The sequence below is a fragment of the Equus caballus genome, chromosome 15 (assembly GCF_041296265.1).
Source record: "Equus caballus isolate H_3958 breed thoroughbred chromosome 15, TB-T2T, whole genome shotgun sequence".
Lineage (NCBI taxonomy): Eukaryota > Metazoa > Chordata > Mammalia > Perissodactyla > Equidae > Equus > Equus caballus.
In genome coordinates, this window is record NC_091698.1 from 45,288,300 (window position 1) to 45,306,267 (window position 17,968).

The window sequence follows — 17,968 nt, forward strand, 5'->3', positions numbered from 1 at the left end:
TTGCAGATGGACCTACAATGACATTACTAAAGTTTACAATCTTACCCAAAATATAGTTTGAGGAATCTGCAACTTCTTCAAAGGTTTGCTGCTTTAAATCTTGTAAAACCCAAGAATCTGAAGTTGATACTTTCGTTGGATAAATAATGTTTGAAGAGCCTACCTTCTCTAGAAGGTCAAGAGCAGAAACAGACTTTATCTTTCCATTGGGAAGAAATGGTTCATTGTCTATATCACACTGAAATAAAGCTGACTGTGTTTTGCAAAGACCAACAGCCTGGCTGTGAGATTTTTCACTTAAAGAAGCAGATGACTTAAGCTCTGGAATAAGAGAAAGTGGCTTAATGAACATTTCCTGATAAACATTGGGGAGTGATTTTAAATTAGGATGCCGGTACAGGGAGCTACCATCATCATCTTTTTTATAGAACAATGGTTTTGAAGCTGCTGGTTCAAATACCCCAGGAGGAGATTGACAGCATGGAGGACTAAGTTTATCAAAGAAAGAATTTTCATCATTATAACTTAATAGGGAAAGACCTGCATTTTTTGGTTCACTTTCTTCTCTGTCATTTGTTAAAGATTTATTGATGGCAGTTCGGATTTCACTTACTGTACTCTCTTTCTTGGAAGGTTCAATAGAGGCAATAACTGCCTCAAAGGCTATATTTTTAGTAGCATCAAGATTTTTTCCACCAAAAGCAGAAGCTGCCTTTCGGTTTCTTTCCTCTTGAAAGTACAGTTGCTGTGAAGTCTCATCCAAGTTGGATTTAGTAGTCTGAAGAGGACCACCAGAAGCCTCCATCTGAGAGGTATCATGTCCCCTGGAGAGTATATGTGCTTCTGAAATTGTTACAGAATTATCCAGAACTATAACATTCTCAACACACTGTATTTCTGAAGATCTGGGGCGCACCTCTGAAAATACTAAAGTATTTCTATTTTCCTTTAGTTCAAAACATTGAGATAATTCTTTCCCCAGACCTTCATTTCTTTCACAACCCTCTAAAGAATCCATCTTTTGTTTCACCTCATTCTCAGCTGAAGCCCTTAAATAAACACTCTCAAAATAATGACTATCAGACATCAAAGGGATCCCTTTTCCTCTTCTTTCCAACGAACAACGCAAGAAAGAATATGATATTTTATTATTAAAATGAGGAGCAACTTCACATGGGAAAAAAACACAGTCCTTACTGATTAGACATGTTTCTGGATGGTGTGATGCTCCCTGTTTGCTCCATAGCATACCTGAAAAAGGGGCACCAAAACTGCCACTTCCCTTAGGGATTTTATTTTTATCAATTGTGTCAGATGAATCTGAATAAGAATCATGGTCCTTACTGGTTAAATATTTTTCTGACTGCTGTAAAACTTCCTGTTTCCAATGCTGAATATATGAACAAGAAGCTTCAAAACTGTCACTTCCTTTAGGAGTTATGTATTCATCAGTTGTATCAGACGAAGTTGAAAAAGAAACTTGACCTTTATCAGCTAAATTGGTTTCTGGCTCCTGTACAACTTGTTGTGTCTTCCATGGCATATATGAACAAAGAGCATCATAACTATCAGAGTCTTTGGGAGTTTTCAGTTCATCAACTGTATCAGATGAAATAGTCTCTTCTTTAGTCCCTTGTTCAGGAGGTAAAAAAGTGTGCTGAGATTCAACAGCTGTACTACCTAAAAGTGGGTGCTGAGATATACTAAAGAAACTGCTAACTAAGTCTGAAGCTACTTCTGAGGTTGCCTGGAATAAAGCTTCACTAACTTCCGACGGTCGAAAAAACCATTCAGTATCTTCAGACTTACCAGGAATTCCCCTGAAAATATACAGTTAAAAATAAACAAATAAATAACATATTAAAAACATTTATGTCTTTAAATACTAACATGAAAAAATACAAAACTGATATGTTACTGAAATTGAGGTTATTTGAAAAGTGTGTTGAAAAACAAAGTTCTACTTTCAAATTCCTTTAAGGTGACTAATGACTGAACAAAGCAAATTTTTTGTAAATAGAAGGTGAATTACTATCCTATGACCCTGATATTTTCCTAGACTTCTCCTAAAACAGTATTGCCAAAAAACATGAATATTTTCATATTGTCAAAAAATGATTCTTTAAATGAAAAATTCAAACTTTATTTAAAATGTTTATCACCTATCATAATTTAATATTCATTTAACCTTCATTAATTCTTTTACTAGTCAATTATGATGCTCTTGAAAGCCACTTAAGAAGTGATCTACTCCCAAAATAGAACAATAACCTAACCCATTGGTTGACTATGTGTACAGAATACTTTTGATAAAAGTAATTTTAAAGTAACACATAACAGAAGGGCAGAGGTGTTCACTGTGTAAACATCTATAGCTTTTAATTTAAGGTGTCTTTTTTTAGTACTAAAAGAACACTTATATTCTTGGATAATTCCTAATACATTTTGGAGAATTCCAGACTTGTCTCCCATTATGACTACTTTAAGGGCATTAATTTGGAATAACTGTTAATTTGGATATGTCTGTTAGAAAAATCTTGTTACTTCATATTCACACCTCCTATAAGATAAGGAGAGATAACTAGGCTCATTCAATATCAGCTGACCAGGGGCCGGCTCCATGGCTAGGTGGTTAAGTTTGCACGCTCTGCTTTGGCGGCTCAGGGTTTCTCCGGTTTGGATCCTGGGCACGGACATGGCATCGCTCGTCAGGCCATGTTGAGGCAGCATCCCACACGCCACAGCTAGAAGGACCCACAACTAAAATATACAATTATGTACTGGGGGCATTTGGGGAGGAAAAAAAAAATATCAGCTGACCAAAATGGGAGTGCCATACAAGTCAGTGACCATAAAATGAATGCTTTTTACATAATGGGGGTGGGCTGATGGGAATAGGAGGAAAATCCAGTATGCCTTCTAAATTAAAATATACCTGAAGTGCTTGATTATATTATAAATTATTTTTAAATAAGCTACAATCACCTGGCTCATTTTTACACATATGTTACCATATCAAATTAATATGCATCATGTCTCCACTTATGGCCCTGTTACCTTCAGATAGGTACTGAGAGTATCTAATCCCCACCCCAGAGTCTCACCTTAGCCTGAAGATATTAATAACAACTCAGAACAAGAAAAGAAAGAGTAGAAAGGTTACATGCAAATAAAAAAATAAATCATCCTACCTCAGAGGTGCAAAATCTAGTTCACTTTGGTGAAATAAGGAATCAGGCCCAAACTCCTGATCTTGTGCCAAACATGTCAGCAAAGGCAAATAGGGAGAAGCAAAGCTGTCTTGTATTACTGCAAAGTTTCAAACATAAAAATATTGGGAATGCTGAAAATTAATTGCTTAGCTTACTCACATAATACTTTGAAGATCCAAATATGCTGCCATCTAGAAGCTTCTACAAGCATTAGAATGATAATATAATAGGAGCAGCAGCAACTATCATTTACTTCTAGCCTGACACGGTCCAGGTACTTAAGATACAATATTTCACCTAATTCTCATGACAACCTTGAAAGATAGGTATTTTTATGCCCATCTTATAGGCAAGGAAACGTGATTACAAATCTTAAGTAATATTAAGTAATCTGTCCACATGCAAAGAGCTAACTGCTAGAGTGACATCTGAACCGCAAACACTCTAACAAGTGTTCTTGACTAGTGTGAGTGTTTTTTTCTAGCTTATATCAAAGTGTGGTCCACCAACTCCTGGGCATCTCTAAGACACTCCCATAAGGTGCCTAGGTTCAAAATTATATTAAAAATAATATTAAGATATCATTTTCCTTATTCACTCTCATTCTCGCACAAGGGTATGGCGGAATTTTCCAGAAGCGATATCACGTATGATACAGCAACATATTGAATGCAGAAGCAGATATCAGAATCTGTCTTCTATTAAGTCAGACATTACAGGGATTTTTTTTTTTAAGTAAAACAATGCTATTCTTCTAAATATTTTTGTGTTGGAAAACAGTTATTTTTCTAAAAAATATATGTAATTTATGTTAACATGCAATGGAGTTATTGTTTAATGAGTTCATAAATATGTATTAAATTTCTCAGTTTTAATTTCTAAGATGCAAAAATACCAATAACCGACATAAACAAAAGCTCTTTGGAGTCCTCAGTAATTTTAAAGTGTGTAAAGGAATCCTGCAACTAAAACATCTGAGAACTGCTGATGTAAAGGAAAAAAATTCCTGTGGATTCCTAAATGCAAACTTAAACAATTCTTATTATAATGTCCTTAAATATGTACAGACTAGGTATAAACTCCTTATTCCTTATAGCTTTTATATAACTACAAAACAAAAAATTAACTATTAATAGAAACAAAACTATAAAATCAACAGCCAATTCTCCTACCCAATTCTATTTAATATTAATTTAACTGGATGGGTAACGTTTTGCTAAAACTAAATTGTTCTTTCAATATGAATGTAACACGGTTGCTACAGTATACTTCCTTGATTTCAGAATGCCTGTAATACTGCACATCTTCCCTATCCTAACTGTCACACTCTTCTTTTAATCTTTGGTCTATCTGCTTCCCACCTAGACTGTCAACTCTATGTCTGCTTTATTCATAGCTGTACCATCAGTGCCTAGCAAAGAATCTGCTACACATAGTAGATACTCAAAATGGAATCATTTATTTACTGAATGAATTAATTAAAAATGAGAAACTGAAAGATAACAATAACGTTTACACCAAGGACTAATTGGTAAGGTTCTTCTTTGGCCTTGGCTGAGAGACTCAGTCTTAAACCTTCCTAACAGAAGTCCTTCACCCCTCTAAGATTCAAGATGGTTTTTTAACAAAAAATCCACATTTCCTCACATTCGTACAACTGTTGATGGCTTGGATCGCTCTTTTTTGAGATATCTAACAGTTCTGGCACCAGTAATCATCATCACATTTGCCACTGATGAGACCAACGCACCCAACAATGAGTGTATTCACACATAACAAAACAGCAATAATGAAATGTCCTCTGGCCATCAGATCCAGGGATCTGCTGTAATAATTAAAAATGTTCTACTTTATCTACAGTAAATGGGAAGCTGGAGTTACAAAACTTTACATTAGAAAACATTTTAGAAGCCACATAGAACAATCTCCTACCAAATGCTGAAATTCTTCTATTAGAGAATTTTGCTTGACATTTTGCAGTGACATAAAGCTCTCTTCTCTTTTTGTCGTTATAGAGCCTTTCCACTATTAAATGGCTCTTTTAGAAAGTTCTTTCTTATATCAAGTTGAAAACAGCCTCCCTATAGTTATACATTTTTATTTTAACCTCAAACATTTTTTATGGACCAACTAGTAAATATTTGGCTTTGTCCGTCACCTATGGTCTCTGTCATATATACTTCTTCATTTTGTTTGTATTTACAATCCTTTAAAAATTTGAAAATGAGTCTTAGCTCATGGACAGTACAAAACCAGGCCTTGGCCTATGGTCTATAGTTGCAGACCCCTGCTCTAGACCATTATAATACTCACGCCAGGGTACTATTATTTTCTGTTTACTAGATTGTCTTCCCAAAAGAAGAGGTAGCTTTCTTCGAGAGAGAGAGAGAGAGATATATATATATATCCCTAGCATCACACACATAATAGGCACTTAGATATTTGTTAAATAAATGAAGGAATGAAAAATAAGTTGCTTCCTCTTGAGCATGACAGCCCTTCAAATACCACAGCAAAGTCTTCTCTTTCATCTATTACAGTCATTTCCCCCCACAAACAAATTCTAAAGTTATAAACCAAAATTGACTTTGACGATCCACATCATAGAATACACTGGCACCAATATTTTGATTTGGATAGCTTTAGCTTATGTTCGAAAAGAACTTGTTGAATTAACTCCTATTCATGCTTCTCTACAAAACTGTGACAAAACAACTTCATGGCTGAATCCCATTCCCCTGACAAAGGCTAATTCTAAAAAATGTGGTTGTTGCATTTTTTTCAATTTTTGGAAAAAAAAAATCTGAAGAAAACAAAAGGAAGAACAAAATAACATTTGTCTGAATTACGATTTAGGCATAAAAAAACTGAAATTATCATATCGGTTAAGCATTTTTCTATATGTACAATGATCCAAAGTAGCAGTAATAGTGCAATTCTATCTTCCACCTTGATGATTTGAAAGGTACTTAAAGTTCACCTTTTGTAAATAGCGAATGAATCAGTTCCATATTAAACAGAGGAAAGAAGTAAGATCTACCCCAATAAGTCAATTAACTTCTTTATCTCAATTTTTAGGTCTGAAAATTGAGGATAATAACATACGACTTAGCTAATTCTCAGACTCTTGTGTGGTAAGCATGAACATTTGTTTTTTGTTTGTTTTTTAAGGATCATGGAGTTTCCATTGCTGAGATAAGTAGTTGAAGGATAATATATGGTTTACCCCAAGAAAAACTCCACAAATTCAGGACACCCACTAGAGGAAGCCATCGCCTTTCTGCCTTCAGTGAGTAATAGGGCATGAGAAAACCAGAGGCAACTGTACATTTAATGTGACTAGACCAGCTGGCCAGCGTGGAAAACTAGTCAATAGCTACTAACTTTGAATATGGCTCTACAGAGCTCCTCAACTCAAGAAAGGATTCAGATGAAAGACTTGCAGTCCCCTAAAAGCATTTTACAAACGTTAGGTATTACTACTAGTTAAAAATAAAGAGGCATTACCTAGCAATGGAGAACATAAGAAATCTCTGTTAGGTTCCTTAACTTGATTTCCTGATTGAGTCAATATAACTTCCTCCAGAGAGGGGAAGTCTGTCACTTCAGTCCCTTCCTCTTCCACATTAAACCTTGTCTGGGTTGTATCCAAGGTGTGGGAAGAGGCCATTTCTTGAGGAAGACAATGCCAAGATTCTGTTCTCTAAAACAATAATTTTGAAAGAAAACATGCTAAATCATTAACTGAGTTATCATACATATTAACATTTAGATTAAAATGTCCACTCACATAGCATATAGCTTCCTATTTGATGACATTCTCATCAAAGTCTGGAAAAAGGAAAGCTCTCTGTTTTTCACAATATTAACTACATTTTAGGTCTCTTCTTATTACTACCCATCTTTTAATGTGTTGAATCACTGGCATTTCTGCTATTCCTTAACAGCTAGTTCTCATCATTAAAACAATAAATTTGGTTCTACATGATGAAATCTTACATTTTGATTATAATAAAACAAAAAAAATTTTCCAAACCTAACACTACAATATTGTCTACATGGGACCACTTTACTAAATCCTTAAAACTATACTAGTTTATAGTGGACTCTTGGTTCTTCTCTTTTATATAACATTATCATATCATCCATGGAATAGTGATACATTCGTCTCTTCCAAATGTTCACTCTTAACTTTAGTGGCATGACTCAGAGCAATGCTTTTCAAAACATCTCTGGGAAAGATGAGTTTTCCTACTTCCAATTCATCACAGACTGATATTTTATTAAAATACTAATAAAAATTAATAAGTAATAAATAAAAATAAGCTGGTAAAAATAATGAGAAAAATGAAATTTAAGATATATATAAGCCCAAAATACAAAACACAAGCTCAAATGTCTGATTTCTAGTTCTAAAGAAAAAGCAAAATTACTGTCAAATTGCTATAAAAGTTGCTAAACACTTCTTCTCAATTCTTGTACTTCTCTCTTGACAGACCACTATAAGCAATTCACGGACTGGCACCAATCCACAGACTACACTAAGAAGCAATGTAGAATTAAATACTAATGGTAACTAGTTTTATAGGCATTTCCCTTTTAAACTTAGCATTGGTTATTAATTAAGAATATTCCTCCTATCATGCTATGAAAGTATTTTTATTTTCATTTTTATTTGATTAGGAATGAGCACTAAATCTGATCAAACTACATTATAGCATCTTTTTTTCACAATTAAATCTGATAAAGTATAGCAATAAATTTTTTTATATTGCAACATCATATTTCTTACTTGGTAGCAGTAGATCAGACTTTTAATCATATTTGCTAACACAGTCTTTAATATTTTCACTCATATATAGTCATAATAAGAATAATCAGTATTTTACAAAGCCTTGCTTTGCTTCCTAATCTTGTTCCAAGTTGATCTATATTTCTTTTATACAAGGAAATTCAGTTTTCCTTAAAAATATAAAAGATTTCACCAGTGAATCCATTAGGTCTAGAAATCTCTTTGATAGCTGGTACTTTATAATTTTCTCAATTTCCTTCTTAGTAGTACTAGTCCACCCCTATAAGCTTTGATAGGTTTGTATTAAGTTTATTTCATTAAGGGTTTTTTTTCTTGACTCGATTTGCCAGTAATGTATCCATTTTTTCTACTTTGAATTTAATAATTTTATTATATTTTCTAACTTAATTATGTCTGTTTTTCTCTTTACCATGTTTCCTCTACTTGTAGTTTTTCATTTTTTATCTAAAATCTTTGGTTAAATAAGGAATCAATTTTGTTTTACATTTATTTATTTAAATAAAAAATGAGAAGATGGCATTATATTGATGGCAACCTACATGCTTAGATATATAACATACTGATTTTCATTATTTGTAAATAGTCTATTACCGGACTCCTCTTCCTTGACCAATGCAAATGTTTTTTAAGACAATACAGATTTTTATTTCATTCCCAAATGACCCAAAATCCATAAAAACAAGATGTATTACAACTTAGAAAGATTTTCACAAACATTTTCAAACCAGACTTTTGTTCTGAAGAGCTATTTCCAGTATTTAAAATTCATTAACCAAATGCTCTTTCAGTAAGTTAAAAAAAAAGATATGCAGTTATCTACTACCTAATTATCAGTTACATAAATATACACAGAGAGAAAAATTGGAGAGAAGTATTCTAAAATGTTAATACTATTCATCTATGGCTTATGGGATTACAGAACAGTAGACCTTTGACACTGCAAAATATCTCAGTCCCTTCTATGCTGGATAAATTACTCAAATCTATAGAATCAAATTGCTATGGAGAACATGATTTTTGGGTCTGGCCTGGTGGTATAGTGGTTAGATTCGCATACTTCACCTCAGTGGCCCGGGATTCATAGGTTCAGATCCTGGGTGCGGACTACACACCGCTTATCAAGCCACGCTGTGACGGTATCCCACATAAAACAGAGGAAGATGGGCAATAGATGTTACCTCAGGGCCAACCTTCCTCACAAAAAGAAAAAAGAAAAAAACACGCTTTTTATGTTTTTAATACTTGAAAATAAAGGGAATATGAGAATGATTAATTTTAATTTTTTTCTTTTGAGAGGACTCCACTCTATAGGGGACCATGGGCCAATGAAGGGTTTTAAACCAGGGGAATTCCACTCATTTTGTAACTCTCACTACAGCCAGATCTTGAGGCCCTGACTCATCTCTCAGCCCCCTTGACCACGGTTTGAGCCTGGTCCCATGGTTTATTCCTCACTACTGATGAGAGACGAGATGTATCCTTTTGCTCTCCTGCCCATTCTCTGACCTCCACAGATCATTTACTCTACTCTAGCTCGTCAATTGCAATAATTCTTTAACCTTATGAAGACAACTATCCTATCACATTTACACTTTTCACAATTCTTTTCTTATCTGTATATCCTTCTTTACCATTCTGAGTTCATAGTCATCCTTATAATCACTGCCTTGCAAACATTTTTAACTTTCTTGCCTTTTTCTCCCATAATCCTATTTGCCTAGCAAAAGCTCAGTTCTGGTTGAAACTTCTCCTTGTCTGAGTCCAAGCAGCAGCACACTGCTAAAGAAAACACACACCCAGATTGGTTTTCCTTTAAAATGATGAGATTAAATCTCAAGGGCACTCAGCATTGCCTGGAAATCCTACTATAATTTCCTGGCAAGTTGACTACTAAAATGACTACTGAACTCTCCTTCCTCATTTTCAACTGATGACCTCATCTCCTACTTCAATAAGCGAATAGCAGGAGAGGAACTTCCTTATCTTCCTACCACCAGGACTATAATCCCAGTATCTACCCAGAGTTCCATCTTGTGACTTAAAAAACTGTCTACTTATCAAAGCCCTTCCCATCTCATTCCATTTTTTTAATGATGTCCTTCCTCTATGTGATTCTCCCACTTCTCTTCATCCATTTTCCCTTTCTACTGGATCATTCCTCTCCCCATGCAAACATACTCTTATAATTTCCCATTATAAAATATAATTTTTAAAAATCTCTGTTCAACATTCCTTTTCTTTCTGCATATTTTGTTGCTGTGTTTCTATCACACATGATTCCTTGTGTTACACCTTTTCAACCAATACAAAAAGGCCCTCAAATCTCTAAATATTTTGACAGATGTGAGTAGGGATGACAAATAAACAGCTGAATAAATACAAACAAATTTTGAGAAGTAAAAGTTGGAGATATAAATTTGGGATTTTTAAGTATACAGTAAAGCCCTGAATCTAGATGAGAACCAAAACATTCCAACATTTCAAGCAGAACTCAAAAATTCAAATGTATATAGGGTTAGGAAGGTAACAGAAATGAGTAAATCTGCCTGGAATTAGAGATTACTGAGACCTGTGGCCAGCTATGCACTACATGCACACTTTAAAGTGTTCTGTTTCAAAATTTTTAAAACCTTCTTCCAAATTTTTTTTTTCCTGCAAACCACATTTTGGCCATATTCAGGTCCACAGCTTATAACCTTTGATTTCAAGGTTTAACAGGGGAAGAAAAAGCAGCAAAGGAAACTGAGAGAGAATAGCCAGAGGAATAGAAAGAAAACCAGGAGAAGCCAAGAAAGAAAATAATTTTAAGAAGTTATGCAATGGTTAGCAGTGTCAAACGCTATTTATTGCACCTGCGGGGGACTGGTCTTGGCCATGCCAAGATACGTCTCTTTGGCATGAGGATTATTTGGAGCTTGTTGCTTTAGATAAGCTGGGACAGGGAAGGAGGCTCTGAGGAGTGGAACTTGCTTACCCTTTGTTAGGAAACATTTACATTGTAAAGGAAATCTCCATCTGTAAAGGTGCCTCCCTCTCTGTATCAGGAAGAGGGGGATGACCTTATCTCTAGAAACTCTTAATCAATACCAAAGGCAAGGTCTTAAATCTGCATAATAATCTTATTCCTGTTTCTAGTAACCTCCTGTAACTGACTACCCCCACCCCCAACATCCTCCTTTGTCTTTAGCTGGATATGATATTTAAGGTGGGGGCTTCAGCCATTTTGGCGAGTTGCTCAGCTTGCCTGACCTCTCCCATGGATACATGTTATAAAGCTTTGTTTAATTTTCTCCTGCTATTCTGTCTCATGTGAATTTACTTCGTTCTCCGGCCAGACGAACCCAGAGAGGATAGAGGAAATGTCTTCCTCCCCTACACACCTAAGATGAGGACAGAAAAGTGTTCACTGTATTCAGCTATATAAATGTTATTGGTGACACTTGCTTTCACAGAGTTGAGGTCAGAACACAAAGTAGATCAAGGAGAAGCATAAGTAGATCCTAGCCAGTGATATAAGATATATATATTAAAAAAACATATACAGTTGATATGATTGTCTACATAGGAAGTCCTAAAGAATCTACACAAGAGCTAGTACCAGAACTAGTAAATGAGATTAGCAAGGTCATAGGACACAAGGTCAACAAAAAAAGTCAATCATATTTCTATATACTTGTGATGAATGATGTGGGCTTGGTGAGCCAAGGAATCAAAAGAAAGATTTCTTGGACTCTCAAGGTATGGTAGTAGTGCTCCTTTATTCAGAGAATAGCATGGAGCAGCATGGGGACAGGACCCCCGGGCAGCGAAGAGCTGCCATGGGTTGAGGGCAGGGCTAAATTTATAAGGCATAGGTATGTAAGTTCTCTTTACAAAACAAAGGAAAAATCATGAAAAAAATCGTTAAAATGGTATCAGTGCAGGTGGGGTCTGGTTATTGCGTGATCCTATATCTTTGGATAGGAATCAAGTCACATTAGGTCAGGACATCCTGTGCTTCCCGGAAGATGATATAGATCAGTACGTAGGGCAGGATGCCTTGGGCATCTCTCCCTGAGGCAGCCTTGATCTTCATTAATGAACAATAGGAAATTGAAATTTTTAAAGACACCAGTAAGTCTAACAAAAACGTGTTAAGTTTGGTATGCTGAAGACAACAAAACATTGATAAAGAAATTAAAGACCTGGTCCAGGTCCCCTGGCCAACCTGTTAAAGTTCCGTGGTGGCCCAGGTTCACCAGTTCAGATCCTGGGTGTGGACCTACTCCACTCACCAACTGCACTTTGGAGGTATCTCACATACAAAAAAATAGAGGAGGATTGGCACAGATGTTAGCTCAGGGCTGATCTTCAAGCAAAAACAGAGAATTGGCAACGCATGTTAGCTCAGGGTGAATCTTTCTCAGCAAAAAAAAAAAAAAGATCCAAATAAAAGTGAAAGAACTGCTGTGCTTGTGGGTTAGAGAACTCAATGTTGTTAAGATGTCAGTTCTCTCCAAATTGATTTATAGACTCAAGACAATCTTAACCAAAATGACAGAAAGCTTTTTAAATAGAAATTGGCAAGCTGATTCTAAAATTTATATAGAAATTCAAATAACCTAACACAAATAAAACCATTTTTAAAAAGAGAAACCAAGTGGGAGAACTCACTCTACCTGATTTCAAGGCAGTACAGTAATTAAGAGCGTAGTATTGGCATGTGGATAGATATATAAACCAATGAAATGAGGAGTCCAGAAATAGATCCCCACATATACGGTCAGTCTATTTTTGATAAAGAAGCCAAGAAATTCACTGGAGAAAAAGACAGTATTTTCAGCAAATGGTGTTAGAATAACAATTAGATATTTATTTATATCTAAGAAAACGGAGCTGGACCCTTACGTCACACCATATGCCAAACCAACTCAAAATGGTTCATATATAAAAGTGAAACCTAAAACTATAAAACTTCAGAAAAGGTGGTTCTCACTAGGAAAGATTTTGACACCTCCTCTTCCCTTAATCATGGGACATTTGGCAATGTTTACAGACATTTTTGATGGTTACAGCATGGGGGAATATTACTGATATCTAGTGGGCAAAGGCTAAGGATGCTGCTAAACATCTTATAATACACGGGACAGCCCCATACAATAAAGAGTTTTCTAGCACAAAATGTTAAAAGTGTCAAGGTCAAGAAATCCTGTTCAAGAAAAAAATATGAGAGAAACTTTGTGACCTAGGATTAGGCCAACATTTCTCAGATGGGACACAAGAAGTACAACCAACTTCACCAAATTAAAACTTCTGTTCTTCAAAAGACAGATAAGAGAATTCAAAGAAAAAGTATAGACTGGGAGAAAATATTTGCAAAACAGATTTGATAAGCACTTGCATCTACAATAAAGAACTCTCAAAATTCAATAAATGGGACAAATCAGTCTTTAAAAATGGGGAAGAGATTTAAACAGATCCTTCACTAAAGAATAAACACGGGGGCTGGCCCGGTGGCACAGTGGTTAAGTTTGCACTTTCCACTTTGGTGGCCCAGGGTTCGCCGGTTCGGATCGCAGGTGCAGACATGGCACCACGTGGCAAGTCATGCTGTGGTAGGCGTCCCACATATAAAGTAGAGGAAGATGGGCACGGATGTTAGCTCAGGGCCAGCCTTCCTCAGCAAAAAGAGGAGGGTTGGCAGCAGTTAGCTCAGGGCTAATCCTCCTCCAAAAAAAAAAAAGAACAAATATGGATGACATATTGTACAAAAAGATGTACAATATCATTAGTCTTTAGGAAAACGCACATTAAAACCACAATGAGACACCATAATAGACCTATAGGCTAAAATGTCCAAAACAAAAACCAAAAAAACTGACAATATCAAGAGCTGGCAGGGGGGTCGGCCCCACGGCCAAGTGGTTAAGTTCGCACACTCCACTTGCGCAGTCGACAGTTCAGATCATGGGCACGGACACGGCACTGCTCACCAAGCCATGCTGAGGCAGCATCCCACATGCCACAACCAGAAGGACCCACAACTAAAAATATACAACTGTGTATTCGGGGCACTTTGGGGAGAAAAAGGAAAAATAAAATCTTTTTTTTAAAAAAAAGAGCTGGCAGGAATGCAAAGCAACTAGAACTCTCATACATTGTGGGTAATGCAAAATGGGACAGCCATTTTAAAACAGTTTGGTGCTTTCTTATAACATTAAACATACAGTTAATGTATGAGCCAACAATCCCATTCCTAGGTATTTACCCAAGAGAAATAAAACCATTTGTCCACCTAAAAACCTACATATGAGTGGAATACAATTCAGCAATAAAAAATTTAGAAAAAACAAATTACTGATTCATGCAACAACATGAATGAATCTCAAAAGTCTACAGGAACAGAAATCAGATCAGTGGTTGCCAGGAATTAAGGATGAGGGAGATGACTGACTACAAAGAGGCAGAAGGGAACTTTTTTGGGATGATGGCAATTTTGTTCATCTCAAATGTGGTAGTTCATCTCAAATATATGACTGCATATATTTGTCAAAGCTCATCAACCTGTATACCTAAAAGAGTGAATTTTGCTGTATTTAAATTATATCTCAATAAATCTGACTTTAAAAAAATGAAGGTAGGACAGCAGGAAACGGAGACAGAAAATGTACACAACTCTTAAAAATTTTACTTAACAGGTGTACAATATTAAATGGGGCAGTAGCTGGAGGGAAAGAAAGGATGAGACATTTGTACCCGAGCTGCTGGAGATGACAAGGTCTACACTATGACCATGGGATGAGTAACCCAGTAACCAAGTAGGGGCAGGCAAAGGTTGGGAGGAGGAGTGGAGGAAAAGATGTCTGCAGGTTAAAGATGCAAGAGTTTCAGGCACTGGATGGGTAAGTGAAACTGAAGTGAAAGAAACTAAAAGAGGACTATGTAGCAAGAACTACAGTTTTCAATGAATAAAGAGAGGTAACTCAGATGACAGCAACAAGGATCAATGAACACAATAACCAGAAGGAGAAAAGAGGGGAGAGAATTAGAAAGTGACATGTTCCAGCTATTCTGAGGAACCCAAGCATAAAGGCAGAAATAAAGAGCTACAGGATCCATCCATGGTTTATACTTCATAAGACAGGGACAAAGAGAAGACACCCATTTTTGGACTGTGCTCTATCATAAATAAGCCCTCAGGGAATATTAAGTTATTTAGGGATATATCCTTGTATTTGCTTCTTAGGGTTGCCATAACAAAGTTACACAAACCGGGGCTTAAAACAACAGAAATTTATTTTCTCACAATTCTGGAGCCTAGAAGTTTGAAATCAAGGTGCTGGCAGGGCCACGCTCCATCCAAAGCCTCCAGGGGAGGATCCTTCCTAACCTCTTCTACCTCCTGGTAGCCCCAGGCATTCCTTGGCTTGTGGGAGCACACCTCCAATCTCTGCCTCTGACTTCACATGGCTGCCTTCTTCCTGTGTGTTTCTCTCTTCACATGCTGTTCTCCTCTCACAAAAATACTAGTCACATTGGGTTAAGGGTCAACTCTACTCCAGTATGATCTCATCTTAACCTGAATAATTATATCTGCATTCACTCTATTTCCAAATAAGATCACATTGTGACGTATTGGGAACTAGGACTTCAACACATCATTTGGGGGACACAATTAAACCCATAACAATCCCCCTTCCATTTAATGACTCCAGAGTACTGTGCTTTCATCAGGGTTTCTCTTAACTCCTTTTCCTTGGTGTTTGCAAATCTCCTTCCTCCATATCTTGCACCTAATGGATAATCATTGCAATTTAGAGGAAATTAAAGGTACTACAGGAAAGCGGATACGAAAACAATACATCCCAATGGACTAAACACAGAAGCAGACATGAGAATCTAGTTTTGATGGCTAATTTTATGTGTCAACTTGGCTGGGCCACGGGCTTCCCAGAAATTTGGTTAAACATCATTCTGTGTGTGTTTGTGAGTGTGTGTCTGGATGAGATTAACATTTAATCCACAGACTGAGTAAAGCAGATTGCCCTCCCCAACGCAGGCAGGCCTCATGCAATCCATTAAAGGCCTGAATAGAACAAAAGGCTGAACAAGACAGAATTTGCTCTCTGCCTGACGGTCTTCTCCTGCCTTTGGACTCAGACTCATAGTGGAACTTAACACCATCAGCTGGCCTGGTCCTTGGGCCTTCAGACTCAGACTAGAACTTCTACCATCAGTTCTTCTGGTTCTCAGGCCTTCGCATTCGGACTGGAACTATACTAATAGCTGATCTGGGTCTCGAAATTGAAGATCTTGGGAATTCTCAGCCTCTATAATCACATGAGCCAATTCTCTACAACATATAATATAGTCATGTGTCGCTTAATGACCGGGATACATTCTGAGAAACATGTCATTAGGCGATTTCGTCATTGTGCAAACATCGTATAGTTACACAAACCAAGATGGTATAGCCTATTACACATCTAGGCTATACAGTACTGATCTTATGCGACCACCATCGTATAAGTAGTCTGTCATTGACCAAAATGTTGTTATGGAGAGCATGACTATATATTTGTATGTATGTATGTATGTATGTATATGTCTCCTACTGGTTGTATTTTTCTGGAGAACCCTATCTAATACACCAACTGTCTTCTATCAAGCCTGACATTAAAGAGATATGCAAAAAATGTGCACTCTTCCAACTAATTTTTTTTTGTTTTTGAAAACAGTAATTTTTCATTTTAAAATATATTATTTATGTTAATATGCAATGGGTTTATTTTAAAATAAATACTTTTTAAATGTTTTAATTTCTAGAAAGCTAAACATCAATATAGATAACCCAAATAAACAAAACCTCTTTAAAATACTTTTGAAAAATATAAAGGAGTCCTGAGACAAAAAAAAAGTGAAATGCTATTCTATATAATGAAAGCTGCCAAATATCTCATCAGAGAACTGGAATATTTAAGTAATTCACCTCTTTCCATTCTTCACAGCTAAATCAGAATTTCTCATGCTGCTCATCAAAAGATAGTTTGCCAGTTACACAAGACATACCTGATCATCCCCAGAACCCAAAGAGACCACATTAGTATCAGAAATCTGTGTTCCACTATCATCTTGATACAATGGCTGTTGCCATACATGAGAGATCAACGGAAGAACCTGAAAATCAAAAGCAGGTTTAAAAAAGTAGTAACACAATCACTACAATTAAACAATGATAAAGAAAATCTAACATTTAGATTATATTCTTCAGCTTATAAAGCACTTCACATATATAATAACATTTTGACTTCATAACCACTGTCCAAATTATTGTCTCACTTAAAAATAAGGAAAAGGAGACTTAAGGTTACCCAGTTAGGACTCAGCGTACTTTCCAGTAAACCACAGCAGTTTCTTAACCTCCTATACCCCTAGAGGTAAAAGAAGCAAGCAGAAACAAGCAAGTTATCTGTTTTATAATCTTACTGTTTGAGACACCTAAGAAATTAACCCCAATAACAGGAATTAAAATCATCACATAGCATGGAAAATGGGAACAAAAGTCAGCCCCATTTTATAAAACCAGGGATTGAAGCAGGGCTCTCTCACCTGTGAAAGAAGGCAATAAAAGCTGTGACCAAGGCTGAAGCAATGCAAATGGAAAAGATTAGAAGCAATTCAACAAAAATGACCTAGGTCAAGTCACCCGCTAGTTCAGGGACTGGTTGTGGAGATTTTCCCCAATATCCCTGGAAAAATAAGAACCCAAATCTTCCAATCTAAGACCTCCTTCTAAAGAAGCAGCCACAAGGGGTAAGGCAGAGACAATCATGAAAACACCAGCTAGAGAAGGGTGCACCAAAAGACCAAACAAAACAACAATAAAGCTATAAATGAGATTACAAACTACACTTTCAAAAGACTTTAAAATAAGATATCTCAGATAAAGACAATATCCATAAAA

General features: G+C 36.2%; 1 protein-coding gene across 8 annotated transcripts in view; it reads right to left on the reverse strand.

Moving 5' to 3' along the window:
- The window catches only part of ALMS1 (ALMS1 centrosome and basal body associated protein), a 249,616-nt gene that overhangs the window by 209,119 nt on the left and 22,529 nt on the right, over positions 1 to 17,968 (reverse strand). For 4 of the 8 annotated variants that reach the window (XR_011425978.1, XR_011425977.1, XM_070235326.1 and 1 more), the window contains exons 2-5: positions 17,074 to 17,181; positions 6,720 to 6,915; positions 3,192 to 3,309; positions 46 to 1,820 (exon numbers count right to left, since the gene is read on the reverse strand). The exons of 1 other annotated variant lie outside the window; for it this stretch is intronic. Coding sequence is in view for 5 of the 7 variants with exons in the window: in XM_070235326.1 (XP_070091427.1) it covers positions 46 to 1,820; positions 3,192 to 3,309; positions 6,720 to 6,915; positions 17,074 to 17,181 (2,197 nt within the window). In the remaining 2 variants the exon portion in view is untranslated. Of the gene's footprint in view, positions 1 to 45; positions 1,821 to 3,191; positions 3,310 to 6,719; positions 6,916 to 9,087; positions 9,173 to 17,073; positions 17,182 to 17,968 lie in introns of those variants that run through there. 3 more of the 8 variants (XM_070235327.1, XM_070235328.1, XM_070235329.1) reach the window with 3 other exon arrangements.